This window comes from Crinia signifera, chromosome 6 (assembly GCF_055691185.1).
Source record: "Crinia signifera chromosome 6, ASM5569118v1, whole genome shotgun sequence".
NCBI classification, from domain to species: Eukaryota; Metazoa; Chordata; class Amphibia; order Anura; family Myobatrachidae; genus Crinia; species Crinia signifera.
In genome coordinates, this window is record NC_139222.1 from 5,164,104 (window position 1) to 5,179,407 (window position 15,304).

Here is a 15,304-nt window from a genome sequence, read left to right on the forward strand (position 1 = left end):
ACAATTGGTACTTGGAAAGTGACATGGCAAAACCAGACAATAACTTACTCCCAGCGTCCAGATGGAGAGCCCATTGATAAAGAATTATTGTTAAAGATCCGAACCAGTGGGAGACACTATAAATATGTTTACACGGTGAAGAAAAGTAAAATGATGGCCGGCAGAGTATCAGCCGGCTACTGTAATATGACCCTACAGCCAGAAACATGTGAGGAACGAGTCAGGGAGCAGGGGACGGGGATGTTCTTATGGATAATGTGTGACAAGATCATGAAATACTCTGTCCCTTATTTTCTCCCTGACGATGTTTATTATATTTGTGGTAGAAGGGCGTACAAATGGCTCTCCATGAACTACGTTGGAATTTGTTACCTAGGCAGAGTGTTACCTGAAGTGATGACCCTCACCCATGATGAGATGGTGAGCATACACAGAGGCATACCTCCTCCTTACACTCATACCCATTATGATCAAATCCATAAAAGGGATTTAACAATCAGGAAAGAACCCCTAGCTTCTGAAATGATACACGAGTCATTCGGTATCCAACTTCTCATTGCATTAGATATCACCCATACCGCCAGAGGAGTCATAAATTTTAAGTATATACAAGCATTAGCCAGCTTGGTAGATAACATCACTGAGATTTATGATGACACTTTTAGATACACTGGGAAGGAGTTACAAGCGTATAAAAGAGAGCTAGTCCAACATCGGATGGTGTTGAACTATCTGACAGCCATGACAGGAGGATATTGTGTCACCCTCTCTACGCAGTTTGGGGTGAAATGTTGTACGTATATCACCAACAATACTGAAGACCCAGAAGAAATCATCGATCATCGGATAGATGAGATTCTTCAGCTTAAATGGGAATTTAGGAGGGAACACAATATCAGCCTGGCAGAGATAGGTAACAAAGTTAGCGAATGGACCTCTTGGTTGAATCCAATGCACTGGTTCTCTGGTTTAGGAGAATGGGCGCAAGGGATCATAGCTAGCATAGGAAAACTCCTTCTCTGTATCGGTGGTGCCATCATAGTCTTTGTGCTGCTGTTCAAATGTTTAAAGGTGATGACCCGGGGAAGGACAAAACGTACCGAAATCATGAGTGTAAGAACGAGAGATGCAGAGGAAGACCAGGGTTTGGTATATGACCCTAGAATCGAAACCACCTCCCTTTAAAGAAACCATATTTGTGAAAGTATATATGTTGTAACCACCCCTGTTTTTATTTTTATCCCAAAATTGTACATTATCCTTCGTGACCCTGAGTAGATTGTTCGATAAATGCGGCCCATCGTTTATCCATGATCCTGGATCGGCCGAGAGCAGATGGTTTACTCCCCTTATATGTTCAATTCATGTATCCCAATTTCTCTGTTAGGATTATGAATTTCTGTATTGCTGTGTAAAATGTTTTGTATTGTAACAGTTTTATATTTACTGTTAAAGGGTGGACTGTGGAAGTCTAGTTGTACACACGCCATTTTAGGATAGTATGGCCGCCATTTTGGTTCGCAGAGTTGCGCAAATAAAGTTTCCATACCCGAGTATGTGTGACAAAGTGGACCAGAAGAGTAGCCATACTATCACACATAAATTCATAAATACATACTGACACTAAGTAAAATGTAGTTAAAGGTTTAGAACGCCACACATAGCTTAGTTAGCCCTGCATACATCTGTCTGTATCATGTTTAGTACCGTTCCGTTCCGTTTCTTATGCGTAGTATTCCGGTCATTGCGAAGATTTCGCAATATACACGGCCCGATAGTTATGGACATAATCCATATTCCAGAGACAGTTTCTGTTGAAAGTATGTAACAAAGGAATCTGGATGAAACTGGTTCTTATCACTGCTGACGCCGAAACCATCAAACAAAGGACTCTTAAAGTTCACTCCCCTGCACCTAGTCAAACCAGTTGTATCATCTTACCCCCCAATCACAGTGGACCTGACATACGATCTCTGACCAATGGGAATGGCCTTTGACCTCCCCCTTCTGACCCTATAAGATAGGTGACCCAGGGCTGCCCGGTCACTTCGGCACATCTACATTTCCCTGACTTTCCACCGGGCTATAGTTCATCCCTGAACGATAGCGAGCTCTGACCGGACTGCGCTTCGCATATTTGATGAGACGGTAACGGTTGCATTAACGGTATTTATCCTTATTGTATTGTTGGCTGATTGTGTCTTGTATCTGTTTTCTTTCCCCCTAGCAGAGCCTGTTTAGTATTCATTGTTAGTATATCGTATCACTTGTTATACCTGTACTTTCTTATTTCTGTAACCCCCTTTTGTCCATTAGGGACTTAAATACAACTTTTTGCGGAGTTCTTATCTCCTTATTCCTATACAGTGGTCGTGTCTGTTTTATTCGCATAATAGCGATAAGGTACATTACGGACACTGTCCTTTAAGGTATATTCGCAGATTAGAGACAAAGTACTGCGAAGGGATCTCTTATTAAGGTATTGGTTCTTGGTGTATAACATACAATAAAAGGTACGCTACGCTGCGCTACGTTTTGTTCGCACGTAGTTAGGTATAAAGGGTAAGCAGGTTGCAGACACATTACGTAACCTGCTCTTTTCACTTATTGTATCTCTGGTCATATTTAATCGCCATTAACAGGTGTATAATACAGAGGGCACCGGGCACTACCTGTGTATAATACAGAGGGCACTACCTGTGTATAATACAGAGGGCACTACCTGTGTATGATACAGAGGGCACTACCTGTGTATGATACAGAGGGCACTACCTGTGTATGATACAGAGGGCACTACCTGTGTATAATACAGAGGGCACTACCTGTGTATAATACAGAGGGCGCGGGGCACTACCTGTGTATAATACAGAGGGCACTAACTGTGTATAATACAGAGGGCACTACCTGTGTATAATACAGAGGGCGCCGGGCACCACCTGTGTATAATACAGAGGGCACTATCTGTGTATAATACAGAGGGCGCCGGGCACTACCTGTGTATAATACAGAGGGCACTAACTGTGCATAATACAGAGGGCACTACCTGTGTATAATACAGAGGGCACCACCTGTGTATAATACAGAGGGCGCCGGGCACTACCTGTGTATAATACAGAGGGCACCACCTGTGTATAATACAGAGGGCGCCGGGCACTACCTGTGTATAATACAGAGGGCACCACCTGTGTATAATACAGAGGGCGCCGGGCACTACCTGTGTATAATACAGAGGGCACTACCTGTGTATAATACAGAGGGCGCAGGGCACTACCTGTGTATTACACAATAATATATAAGATATAATGTAACACAATATATAATATAATAATATCTGTATATTACACAGGGAGATGACACCACACAGACTACAGCACCATGATAATATCATTGTCCCCTATCTGTGTATAATACAGAGGGCGCTACCTGTGTATAATACAGAGGGCGCCAGCCACTACCTGTGTATAATACAGAGGGCGCAGGGCACTACCTGTGTATAATACAGAGGGCACTACCTGTGTATAATACAGAGGGCGCAGGGCACTACCTGTGTATTACACAATAATATATAAGATATAATGTAACACAATATATAATATAATAATATCTGTATATTACACAGGGAGATGACACCACACAGACTACAGCACCATGATAATATCATTGTCCCCATAGAAGCTGCAGCAGTCACCTCCCTCCCTCTGTATTCCCCACTCCCCCTCCCTATCACACTCCCCCCCCTCCCTACCACACTCCCCCCCTCCCTACCACACTCCCTCCACTGATTGGCTCTCACAGTCATGTGACTCTGACAAAGCAGCACTAGGCAAACAATAGCTTAGTAGCCATATTGGAGAAGCCAAGATAAATCCCCCTACACTGAGGTACCAGCCTTACACAAAATGGCTGCAGAGGGGACGACCTGTGCATAATACAGAGGGCACTATCAGTGTATAATACAGAGGGCACTATCAGTGTATAATACAGAGGGCACTATCAGTGTATAATACAGAGGGCACTTTCAGTGTATAATACAGAGGGCACTACCTGTGTATAATACAGAGGGCACTACCGGTGTATAATACAGAGGGCGCCGGGCACTTCCTGTAAATAATACAGAGGGCACTACCTGTGTATAATACAGAGGGCTCTACCTGTGTATAATACAGAGGGTGCTACCTGTGTATAATACAGAGGGCTCTACCTGTGTATAATACAGAGGGTGCTACCTGTGTATAATACAGAGGGCACCACCTGTGTATAATACAGAGGGCGCCAGGCACTACCTGTGTATAATACAGAGGGCACCACCTGTGTATAATACAGAGTGCGCCAGGCACTACATGTGTATAATACAGAGGGCGCTACCTGTGTATAATACAGAGGGCGCTACCTGTGTATAATACAGAGGGCACTACCGGTGTATAATACAGAGGGCACTACCTGTGTATAATACAGAGGGCACTACCTGTGTATAATACAGAGGGCACTACCTGTGTATAATACAGAGGGCACTACCTGTGTATAATACAGAGGGCACTACCTGTGTATAATATAGAGGGCACTACCTGTGTATAGTACAGAGGGCACTACCTGTGTATAGTACAGAGGGCACCACCTGTGTATAGTACAGAGGGCACTACCTGTGTATAATACAGAGGGCGCCAGGCACTACCTGTGTATAATACAGAGGGCGCCGGGCACTGTGTATAATACAGAGGGCACTACCTGTGTATAATACAGAGGGCACTACCGGTGTATAATACAGAGGGCGCCGGGCACTACCTGTGTATAATACAGAGGGCACTACCTGTGTATAATACAGAGGGCACTACCTGTGTATAATATAGAGGGCACTACCTGTGTATAGTACAGAGGGCACTACCTGTGTATAGTACAGAGGGCACTACCTGTGTATAATACAGAGGGCGCCAGGCACTACCTGTGTATAATACAGAGGGCGCCGGGCACTACCTGTGTATAATACAGAGGGCACTACCGGTGTATAATACAGAGGGCGCCGGGCACTACCTGTGTATAATACAGAGGGCACTACCTGTGTATAATACAGAGGGCACTACCTGTGTATAATACAGAAGCCACTACCTGTGTATGATACAGAGGGCACTACCTGTGTATGATACAGAGGGCACTACCTGTGTATAATACAGAGGGCGCCGGGCACTACCTGTGTATAATACAGAGGGCACTACCTGTGTATAATACAGAGGCCACTACCTGCGTATGATACAAAGGGCACTACCTGCGTATGATACAGAGGGCACTACCTGTGTATAATACAGAGGGCGCCGGGCACTACCTGTGTATAATACAGAGGCCACTACCTGTGTATAATACAGAGGGCGCAGGGCACTACCTGTGTATAATACAGAGGGCACTACCTGTGTATAATACAGAGGCCACTACCTGTGTATAATACAGAGGCCACTACCTGTGTATAATACAGAGGGCGCAGGGTACTACCTGTGTATTACACAATAATATATAAGATATAATGTAACACAATATATAATATAATAATATCTGTATATTACACAGGGAGATAACACCACACAGACTACAGCACCATGATAATATCATTGTCCCCAAAGAAGCTGCAGCAGTCACCTCCCTCTGTATTCCCCACTCCCCCTCCCTACCACACTCCCCCCTCTCTACCACACTCCCCCCTCCCTCCCACACTCCCCCCTCCCTCCCACACTCCCCCCTCTCTACCACACTCCCCCCTCCCTCCCACACTCCCTCCACTGATTGGCTCTCACAGTCATGTGACTCTGACAAAGCAGCACTAGGCAAACAATAGCTTAGTAGCCATATTGGAGAAGCCAACATACATCCCCCTACACTGAGGTACCAGCCTTACACAAAATGGCTGCAGAGGGGACGACACAGGTGTCATGTACCAGTGATGCTCTAGTATTCACCATGCATGGACTACATTTCCCAGAATGCAATGTTTGTGCTCAGTCTCTCTTCCTGTTATCATACGGTGAGTATGTCTGTGTCCTGCACTGTTATATTATATATATATATATATATATATATATATATATATATATATATATATATATATATATATATGTGTGTGTGTGTGTGTGTGTGTGTGTGTGTCATACCCCACAGTTGCCATTTTGAAATAGGGGTAAGTGCCAGCGTTGTTTTAAATAAAGCTGATTTAAATATGATGATTGCTGCAGCTTTGATATCGATGACCAGCGATAGGTAAAACAATCCATGTGATCCATCACCTATTTTATTATTATCGGGGTCTGGCAGTATCTCCATCGATGGTGACTGCGCCGATGGCCATCCCTACACAGCTGTGACAGGAGGCATGCTCATGTTTATTGCCTCTTAGGCAGATACAAAGAAAGATGTGTCAGGATTGGCCACAAACAGCAATGAATGATCCCAATGTATATGAATGAGGGTTAGGATACAGGGAACTACTACACATCCCAGCATGCCTTGCCACAGATATCCACTGCCTAATAGAAAATCTGTTGCAGGGCATGCTGGTATGTGTAGTTTCACAACACCTGGCGGGCCATGAGTTTAACATCACTTGTGTCATATATAAGATCCTGCCCCACGCTGCAGGTAGAGGTAAATATAGTCATATACTGTGTCCTAACCCCTCCTCATATAGGAGGTTATTCTGATCGGAGCGGCCAAACGTGCGTACGTTCACTAATAACGTACGCTAGCCGTACGCGGCCGTTAGGGTTAGGTCCACCCACAAATCAGACGCTTACTTACGGGCAGAAATACCGTAGAAGGGGAGTGGCGTACAAATGAGCGTACTGCAACGTACGCGGACGGCCCAGCCCCTGCACTCCGACAACAGGCGTACAACTGAGCGTACGGCGCCGTTTACGGACGTCTTTCGTCCGTCTCCCCACCGACTTCTTGCGGAGATCTGAGCGTACGCCAGTTTGCACGGACGGGTCCCTATTGTTTTCAATAGAAAAGTCAGCTTATGTCACCGCTCGTGAGAGTGAGCGTACGTCCGTGTACGCTGACATACCCTTTATATATGGACCTGCAAATCTTGGCTTTCAACTCTAATTATGAAAATTAATTAATTGATTGAATTAATTAATGTGCAAAATAGTGGGCATGGGCTTAAAACATTGCTGAAACATCCTTTGTAGGTGTTAGATGTGGTTTATGTTATTGTATCCTAAATACAAAACCTATGTTTGTATTAGAGTGAACACGTTGACACATGTCGACTTGTGTAGATTGAGTGTGCTACTGTGTAAAGTCTATGAAAGCACGTAGTGAATGTGTATAACTGTTTAACAAATACCTACCTTAGCATATATAAGCAGGTCTTACAAAGATTCTTACCTTAAATTAAACAAACCTTTAAATGTAGAGAAGTATAGAAAGATAAGCTTCCAATGTGTTAGAGTGCTGTGTGTGGCTTGCAGGTAGTGAATTCATGGTTTGGACTTAATAGACTGCAGCATTGCTTATTACATTCAGGTGTATGTGTTTGAGTAGTAATCAGCGTTAATTAGCCAACTCAGGCGCACGCTGGCATGCGGTATCTGTAGGGGTGGTTTGAGATGTCGGTTGGCGGCCGCCTGTTTTGTGTCCGAAATGAGCGGTGCCTTAGTCGATCGTGCGGTAGTAGCACCGCTCATTTTTGGTGCACACCCCCGTGTACGCCCATATTTACGCCCATTTTCCCTCATTATTTCGGCCGCTCCCATCAACACGCCCCTATGCCGCCCCCATTACCCGTACACTCGCGTACAGGTTTTTTCGCACGTTGAGACCCGGCCGTAAGCGTTGTGCAGTGTTCGCGCCGGCGCATTAGCGTATCTGCACATGCGCAGATCATGAAAAACACCGGGACGTACGGCCCGGCCGCTCCAACCAGAATAAGGCCCATAGTGTGACCATTTCTACATGTTGTCTATGGTAACATTTTCCCATGCATTTTACTGTCATTATTATGGCTTATACATTACATGGTGTCCAGCATTTCCAATGCATTTACTATGTATCCAGCTTTTACCTACACCCAGTTGTAGGAATGGCTGCAGCCTGAGGGGATATATTATTATCCAGGCGCAGTATTTTGTTTCTGACTATCTGTGATATGTGTTATATATATGTATTATATTTATTCCTAGGCGCTCCAGCTGTGAGGAACCGGAGTCTGTATTACACGTCACACGTTCTGTATTCTCACTGATTCCCTGAGGATGGACACGGACAGGAGTCCCAGGACTGAGAGGATAATAACTATCACCCTGGAGATCATCTACCTGCTGACCGGGGAGGTGACAGTGACATCACTTATATCTATAGTAATAATACAGGGAAGTGACCGGGGAGGTGACCTCACTAATATCTATAGTAATAATACAGGGACGTGACCGGGGAGGTGACAGTGACATCACTTATATCTATAGTAATAATACAGGGATGTGACCGGGGAGGTGACAGTGACATCACTTATATCTATTGTAATAATACAGGGAGGTGACCGGGGAGGTGACAGTGACATCACTTATATCTATAGTAATAATACAGGGAGGTGACCGGGGAGGTGACAGTGACATCACTTATATCTACAGTAATAATACAGGGACGTGACCGGAGAGGTGACAGTGACATCACTTATAGCTATAGTAATAATACAGGGACGTGACCGGGGAGGTGACAGTGACATCACTTATATCTATAGTAATAATACAGGGATGTGACCGGGGAGGTGACATCACTAATATCTATAGTAATAATACAGGGATGTGACCGGGGAGGTGACAGTGACATCACTTATATCTATAGTAATAATGCAGGGACGTGATCGGGAGGTGACAGTGACATCACTTATATCTATAGTAATAATACAGGGACGTGACCGGGGAGGTGACATCACTTATATCTATATTAATAATACAGGGATGTGACCGGGGAGGTGACAGTGACATCACTTATATCTATAGTAATAATACAGGGATGTGACCGGGGAGGTGACAGTGACATCACTTATATCTATAGTAATAATACAGGGATGTGACCGGGGAGGTGACAGTGACATCACTTATATCTATAGTAATAATACAGGGATGTGACCGGGGAGGTGACAGTGACATCACTTATATCTATAGTAATAATACAGGGACGTGACCGGGGAGGTGACAGTGACATCACTTATATCTATAGTAATAATACAGGGACGTGACCGGGGAGGTGACAGTGACATCACTTATATCTATAGTAATAATACAGGGACGTGACCAGGGAGGTGACAGTGACATCACTTATATCTATAGTAATACTACAGGGAGGTGACAGTGACATCACTTATATCTATAGTAATAATACAGGGATGTGACCGGGGAGGTGACAGTGTCATCACTTATATCTATAGTAATAATACAGGGATGTGACCGGGGAGGTGACAGTGACATCACTTATATCTATAGTAATAATACAGGGACGTGACAGGGGAGGTGACAGTGACATCACTTATATCTATAGTAATAATACAGGGACGTGACCGGGGAGGTGACAGTGACATCACTTATATCTATAGTAATAATACAGGGACGTGACCAGGGAGGTGACAGTGACATCACTTATATCTATAGTAATAATACAGGGACGTGACAGGGGAGGTGACAGTGACATCACTTATATCTATAGTAATAATACAGGGATGTGACCGGGGAGGTGACATCACTTATATCTATAGTAATAATACAGGGACGTGACCGGGGAGGTCACAGTGACATCACTTATATCTATAGTAATAATACAGGGACGTGACCAGGGAGGTGACAGTGACATCACTTATATCTATAGTAATAATACAGGGACGTGACAGGGGAAGTGACAGTGACATCACTTATATCTATAGTAATAATACAGGGACGTGACCGGGGAGGTGACAGTGACATCACTTATATCTATAGTAATACTACAGGGAGGTGACAGTGACATCACTTATATCTATAGTAATAATACAGGGACGTGACCGGGGAGGTGACAGTGACATCACTTATATCTATAGTAATAATACAGGGACGTGACCAGGGAGGTGACAGTGACATCACTTATATCTATAGTAATAATACAGGGACGTGATAGGGGAGGTGACAGTGACATCACTTATATCTATAGTAATAATACAGGGATGTGACCGGGGAGGTGACAGTGACATCACTTATATCTATAGTAATAATACAGGGACGTGACCAGGGAGGTGACAGTGACATCACTTATATCTATAGTAATAATACAGGGACGTGACCAGGGAGGTGACAGTGACATCACTTATATCTATAGTAATAATACAGGGATGTGACAGTGACATCACTTATATCTATAGTAATAATACAGGGAGGTGACCGGGGAGGTGACAGTGACATCACTTATATCTATAGTAATAATACAGGGACGTGACCGGGGAGGTGACAGTGACATCACTTATATCTATAGTAATAATACAGGGATGTAACAGGGGAGGTGACAGTGACATCACTTATATCTATAGTAATAATACAGGGACGTGACCAGGGAGGTGACAGTGACATCACTTATATCTATAGTAATAATACGGGGAGGTGACAGTGACATCACTGATATCTATAGTAATAATACAGGGACGTGACCGTGGAGGTGACAGTGACATCACTTATATCTATAGTAATAATACAGGGACGTGACCGGGGAGGTGACAATGACATCACTTATATCTATAGTAATAATACAGGGATGTGACCGGGGAGGTGACAGTGACATCACTTATATCTATAGTAATAATACAGGGATGTGACCGGGGAGATGACAGTGACATCACTTATATCTATAGTAATAATACAGGGAGGTGACAGTGACATCACTTATATCTATAGTAATAATATAGGGATGTGACCTGGGAAGTAGCAGTGTCATCACTTATATCTGTAGTAATAATACAGGGATGTGACCAGGGAGGTGACAGTGACATCACTTATATCTATAGTAATAATACAGTGACGTGACCGGGGAGGTGACAGTGTCATCACTTCTATGTATAGTAATAATACAGGGACGTGACTGGGGAGGTGACATCACTTCTATGTATAGTAATAATACAGGGACGTGACCGGGGAGGTGACAGTGACATCACTTATATCTATAGTAATAATACAGGGACGTGACCGGGGAGGTGACAGTGACATCACTTATATCTATAGTAATAATACAGGGAGGTGACAGTGACATCACTTATATCTATAGTAATAATACAGGGAGGTGACAGTGACATCACTTATATCTATAGTAATAATACAGGGATGTGACCGGGGAGGTGACAGTGACATCAATTATATCTATAGTAATAATACAGGGATGTGACCGGAGAGATGACAGTGACATCACTTATATCTATAGTAATAACACAAGGACGTGACCGGGGAGGTGACAGTGACATCACTTATATCTATAGTAATAATACAGGGATGCGACCGGGGAGATGACAGTGACATCACTTATATCTATAGTAATAATACAGGGATGTGACCGGGGAGGTGACATCACTTACATCTATAGTAATAATACAGGGACCTGACCGGGGAGGTGACAGTGACATCACTTATATCTATAGTAATAATACAGGGATGTGACCAGGGAGGTGACAGTGACATCACTTATATCTATAGTAATAATATAGGGATGTGACCTGGGAGGTGACAGTGACATCACTTATATCTATAGTAATAATACAGGGACGTGACCAGGGAGGTGACAGTGACATCACTTATATCTATAGTAATAATACAGGGACGTGACCAGGGAGGTGACAGTGACATCACTTATATCTATAGTAATAATACAGAGACGTGACCGGGGAGGTGACAGTGACATCACTTATATCTATAGTAATAATACAGGGATGTGACCGGGGAGATGACAGTGACATCACTTATATCTATAGTAATAATACAGGGACGTGACCGGGGAGGTGACATCACTTATATCTATAGTAATAATACAGGGACGTGACCGGGGAGGTGACAGTGACATCACTTATATCTATAGTAATAATACAGGGATGTGACCGGGGAGGTAACAGTGACATCACTTATATCTATAGTAATAATACAGGGATGTGACAGTGACATCACTTATATCTATAGTAATAATACAGGGATGTGACAGTGACATCACTTATATCTATAGTAATAATACAGGGATGTGACCAGGGAGGTGACAGTAACATCACTTATATCTATAGTAATAATACAGGGATGTGACCGGGGAGATGACAGTGACATCACTAATATCTATAGTAATAATACAGGGATGTGACCGGGGAGGTGACAGTGACATCACTAATATCTATAGTAATATTACAGGGACGTGACCGGGGAGGTGACAGTGACATCACTTATATCTATAGTAATATTACAGGGACGTGACTGGGGAGGTGACAGTGACATCACTTATATCTATAGTAATAATACAGGGAGGTGACAGTGACATCACTTATATCTATAGTAATAATACAGGGACGTGACTGGGGAGATGACAGTGACATCACTTATATCTATAGTAATAATACAGGGATGTGACCGGGGAGGTGACAGTGACATCAGTTATATCTATAGTAATAATACCGGGACGTGATCGGGAGGTGACAGTGACATCACTTATATCTTTAGTAATAATACAGGGACGTGATCGGGAGGTGACAGTGACATCACTTATATCTATAGTAATAATACAGGGACATGACCGGGGAGGTGACAGTGACATCACTTATCTATAGTAATAATACAGGGACGTGACCGAGGAGGTGACAGTGACATCACTCATATCTATAGTAATAATACAGGGATGTGACCGGGGATGTGACAGTGACATCACTTATATCTATAGTAATTATACAGGGACGTGACTGGGGAGATGACAGTGACATCACTTATATCTATAGTAATAATACAGGGACGTGACCGGGGAGGTGACAGTGACATCACTTATATCTATAGTAATAATGCAGGGACGTGATCGGGAGGTGACAGTGACATCACTTATATCTATAGTAATAATACAGGGATGTGATCGGGAGGTGACAGTGACATCACTTATATCTATAGTAATAATACAGGGATGTGCCTGCAGTAATACTTTGTGTCTCAATACACAGGACTACACATTTGTGAAGAAAACATCCGGTGAGTGTGAGACATCCAGCAGCCGTCCCCGTGTGTCAGGAGGACTGGGCAGGACCCAGAGCCCCATCACGCTGCCTCCACCGCACTCTCTGATACATGAGAGGCACAATGACCAGAAGATCCTGGAACTCACCAATAAGATCATTCAGCTGCTGACCGGAGAGGTGACTTCTGGGAATGGGACGTTATACAGTAACACCGGGGGATGTGACCGGAGAGGTGGCTGCTGGGAATGGGATGTTATACAGTAACACCGGGGAGATGTGACCGGAGAGGAGACTGCTGGGAATGGGACGTTATACAGTAACACGGGGGATGTGACCGGAGAGGTGGCTGCTGGGAATGGGATGTTATACAGTAACACCGGGGGATGTGACCGGAGAGGTGGCTGCTGGGAATGGGATTTTATACAGTAACACCGGGGGATGTAACCGGAGAGGTGGCTGCTGGGAATGGGATGTTATACAGTAACACCGGGGGATGTGACCGGAGAGGTGACTGCTGGGAATGGGACGTTATACAGTAACACCGGGGGATGTGACCGTAGAGGTGACTGCTGGGAATGGTACGTTATACAGTAACACCGGGGGATGTGACCGGAGAGGTGACTGCTGGGAATGGGACGTTATACAGTAACACCGGGTGATATGACCGGAGAGTTGATTGCTGGGAATGTGACGTTATACAAAAACACCGGGGGATGTGACCGGAGAGGTGACTGCTGGGAATGGGACGTTATACAGTAACACCGGGGATGTGACCGGAGAGGTGACTGCTGGGAATGGGACGTTATACAGTAACACCGGGGATGTGACCGGAGAGGTGACTGCTGGGAATGGGACGTTATATAGTAACATTGGGGGATGTGACCGGAGACGTGACTGCTGGGAATGGGACGTTATAGAGTAACACCGGGGGATGTGGCCGGAGAGGTGACTGCTGGGAATGGGATGTTGTACAGTAACACCGGGGGGATGTGACCGGAGAGGTGACTGCTGGGAATGGGACGTTATACAGTAACACCGGGGATGTGACCGGAGAGGTGACTGCTGGGAATGGGACGTTATATAGTAACATTGGGGGATGTGACCGGAGACGTGACTGCTGGGAATGGGACGTTATAGAGTAACACCGGGGGATGTGGCCGGAGAGGTGACTGCTGGGAATGGGATGTTGTACAGTAACACCGGGGGGATGTGACCGGAGAGGTGACTGCTGGGAATGGGACGTTGTACAGTAACATCGGGGATGTGGCCGGAGAGGTGACTGCTGGGAATGGGACGTTATACAGTAACACCGGGGGATGTGACCGGAGAGGTGACTGCTGGGAATGGGACGTTATACAGTAACACCGGGGGATGTGACCGGAGAGGTGACTGCTGGGAATGGGACGTTATACAGTAACACGGGGGATGTGACCAGAGAGGTGACTGCTGGGAATGGGACGTTATACAGTAACACCGGGGGATGTGACCGGAGAGGTGACTGCTGGGAATGGGACGTTATACAGTAACACCGGGGGATGTGACCGGAGAGGTGACTGCTGGGAATGGGACGTTATACAGTAACACTTGGGGATGTGACCGGAGAGGTGACCGCTGGGAATGGGACGTTATACAGTAACACCGGGGGATGTGACCGGAGAGGTGACTGCTGGGAATGGGACGTTATACAGTAACACCGGGGGATGTGACCGGAGAGGTGACTGCTGGGAATGGGATGTTGTACAGTAACACCGGGGGATGTGACCAGAGAGGTGACTGCTGGGAATGGGACGTTATACAGTAACACCGGGGATGTGACCAGAGAGGTGACTGCTGGGAATGGGACGTTATACAGTAACACAGGGGATGTGACCAGAGAGGTGACTGCTGGGAATGGGACGTTATACAGTAACACCGGGGGATGTGACCGGAGAGGTGACTGCTGGGAATGGGATGTTATACTGTAACACCGGGGGATGTGGCCGGAGAGGTGACTGCTGGGAATGGGACGTTATACAGTAACACCGGGGGATGTGACCGGAGAGGTGACCGCTGGGAATGGGACGTTATACAGTAACACAGGGGATGTGACCAGAGAGGTGACTGCTGGGAATGGGA

The 15,304-nt window shown here is 45.1% G+C and overlaps 2 protein-coding genes across 2 annotated transcripts in view; one reads left to right on the forward strand and one right to left on the reverse strand.

Annotated features, from left to right (window-relative positions):
• The window catches only part of LOC146009866 (uncharacterized), a 235,403-nt gene that overhangs the window by 116,382 nt on the left and 103,717 nt on the right, over positions 1–15,304 (reverse strand). The gene's annotated exons all lie outside the window — the stretch shown is intronic.
• LOC146007358 (uncharacterized) overlaps positions 5,850–15,304 on the forward strand; it is an 82,674-nt gene continuing 73,219 nt past the window's right edge. The window contains exons 1-3 of the mRNA XM_083145707.1: positions 5,850–6,007; positions 8,166–8,315; positions 13,175–13,366. Coding sequence (XP_083001833.1) covers positions 8,238–8,315; positions 13,175–13,366 — 270 coding nt within the window. The 5' untranslated portion in view covers positions 5,850–6,007; positions 8,166–8,237. The remainder of the gene's footprint in view (positions 6,008–8,165; positions 8,316–13,174; positions 13,367–15,304) is intronic.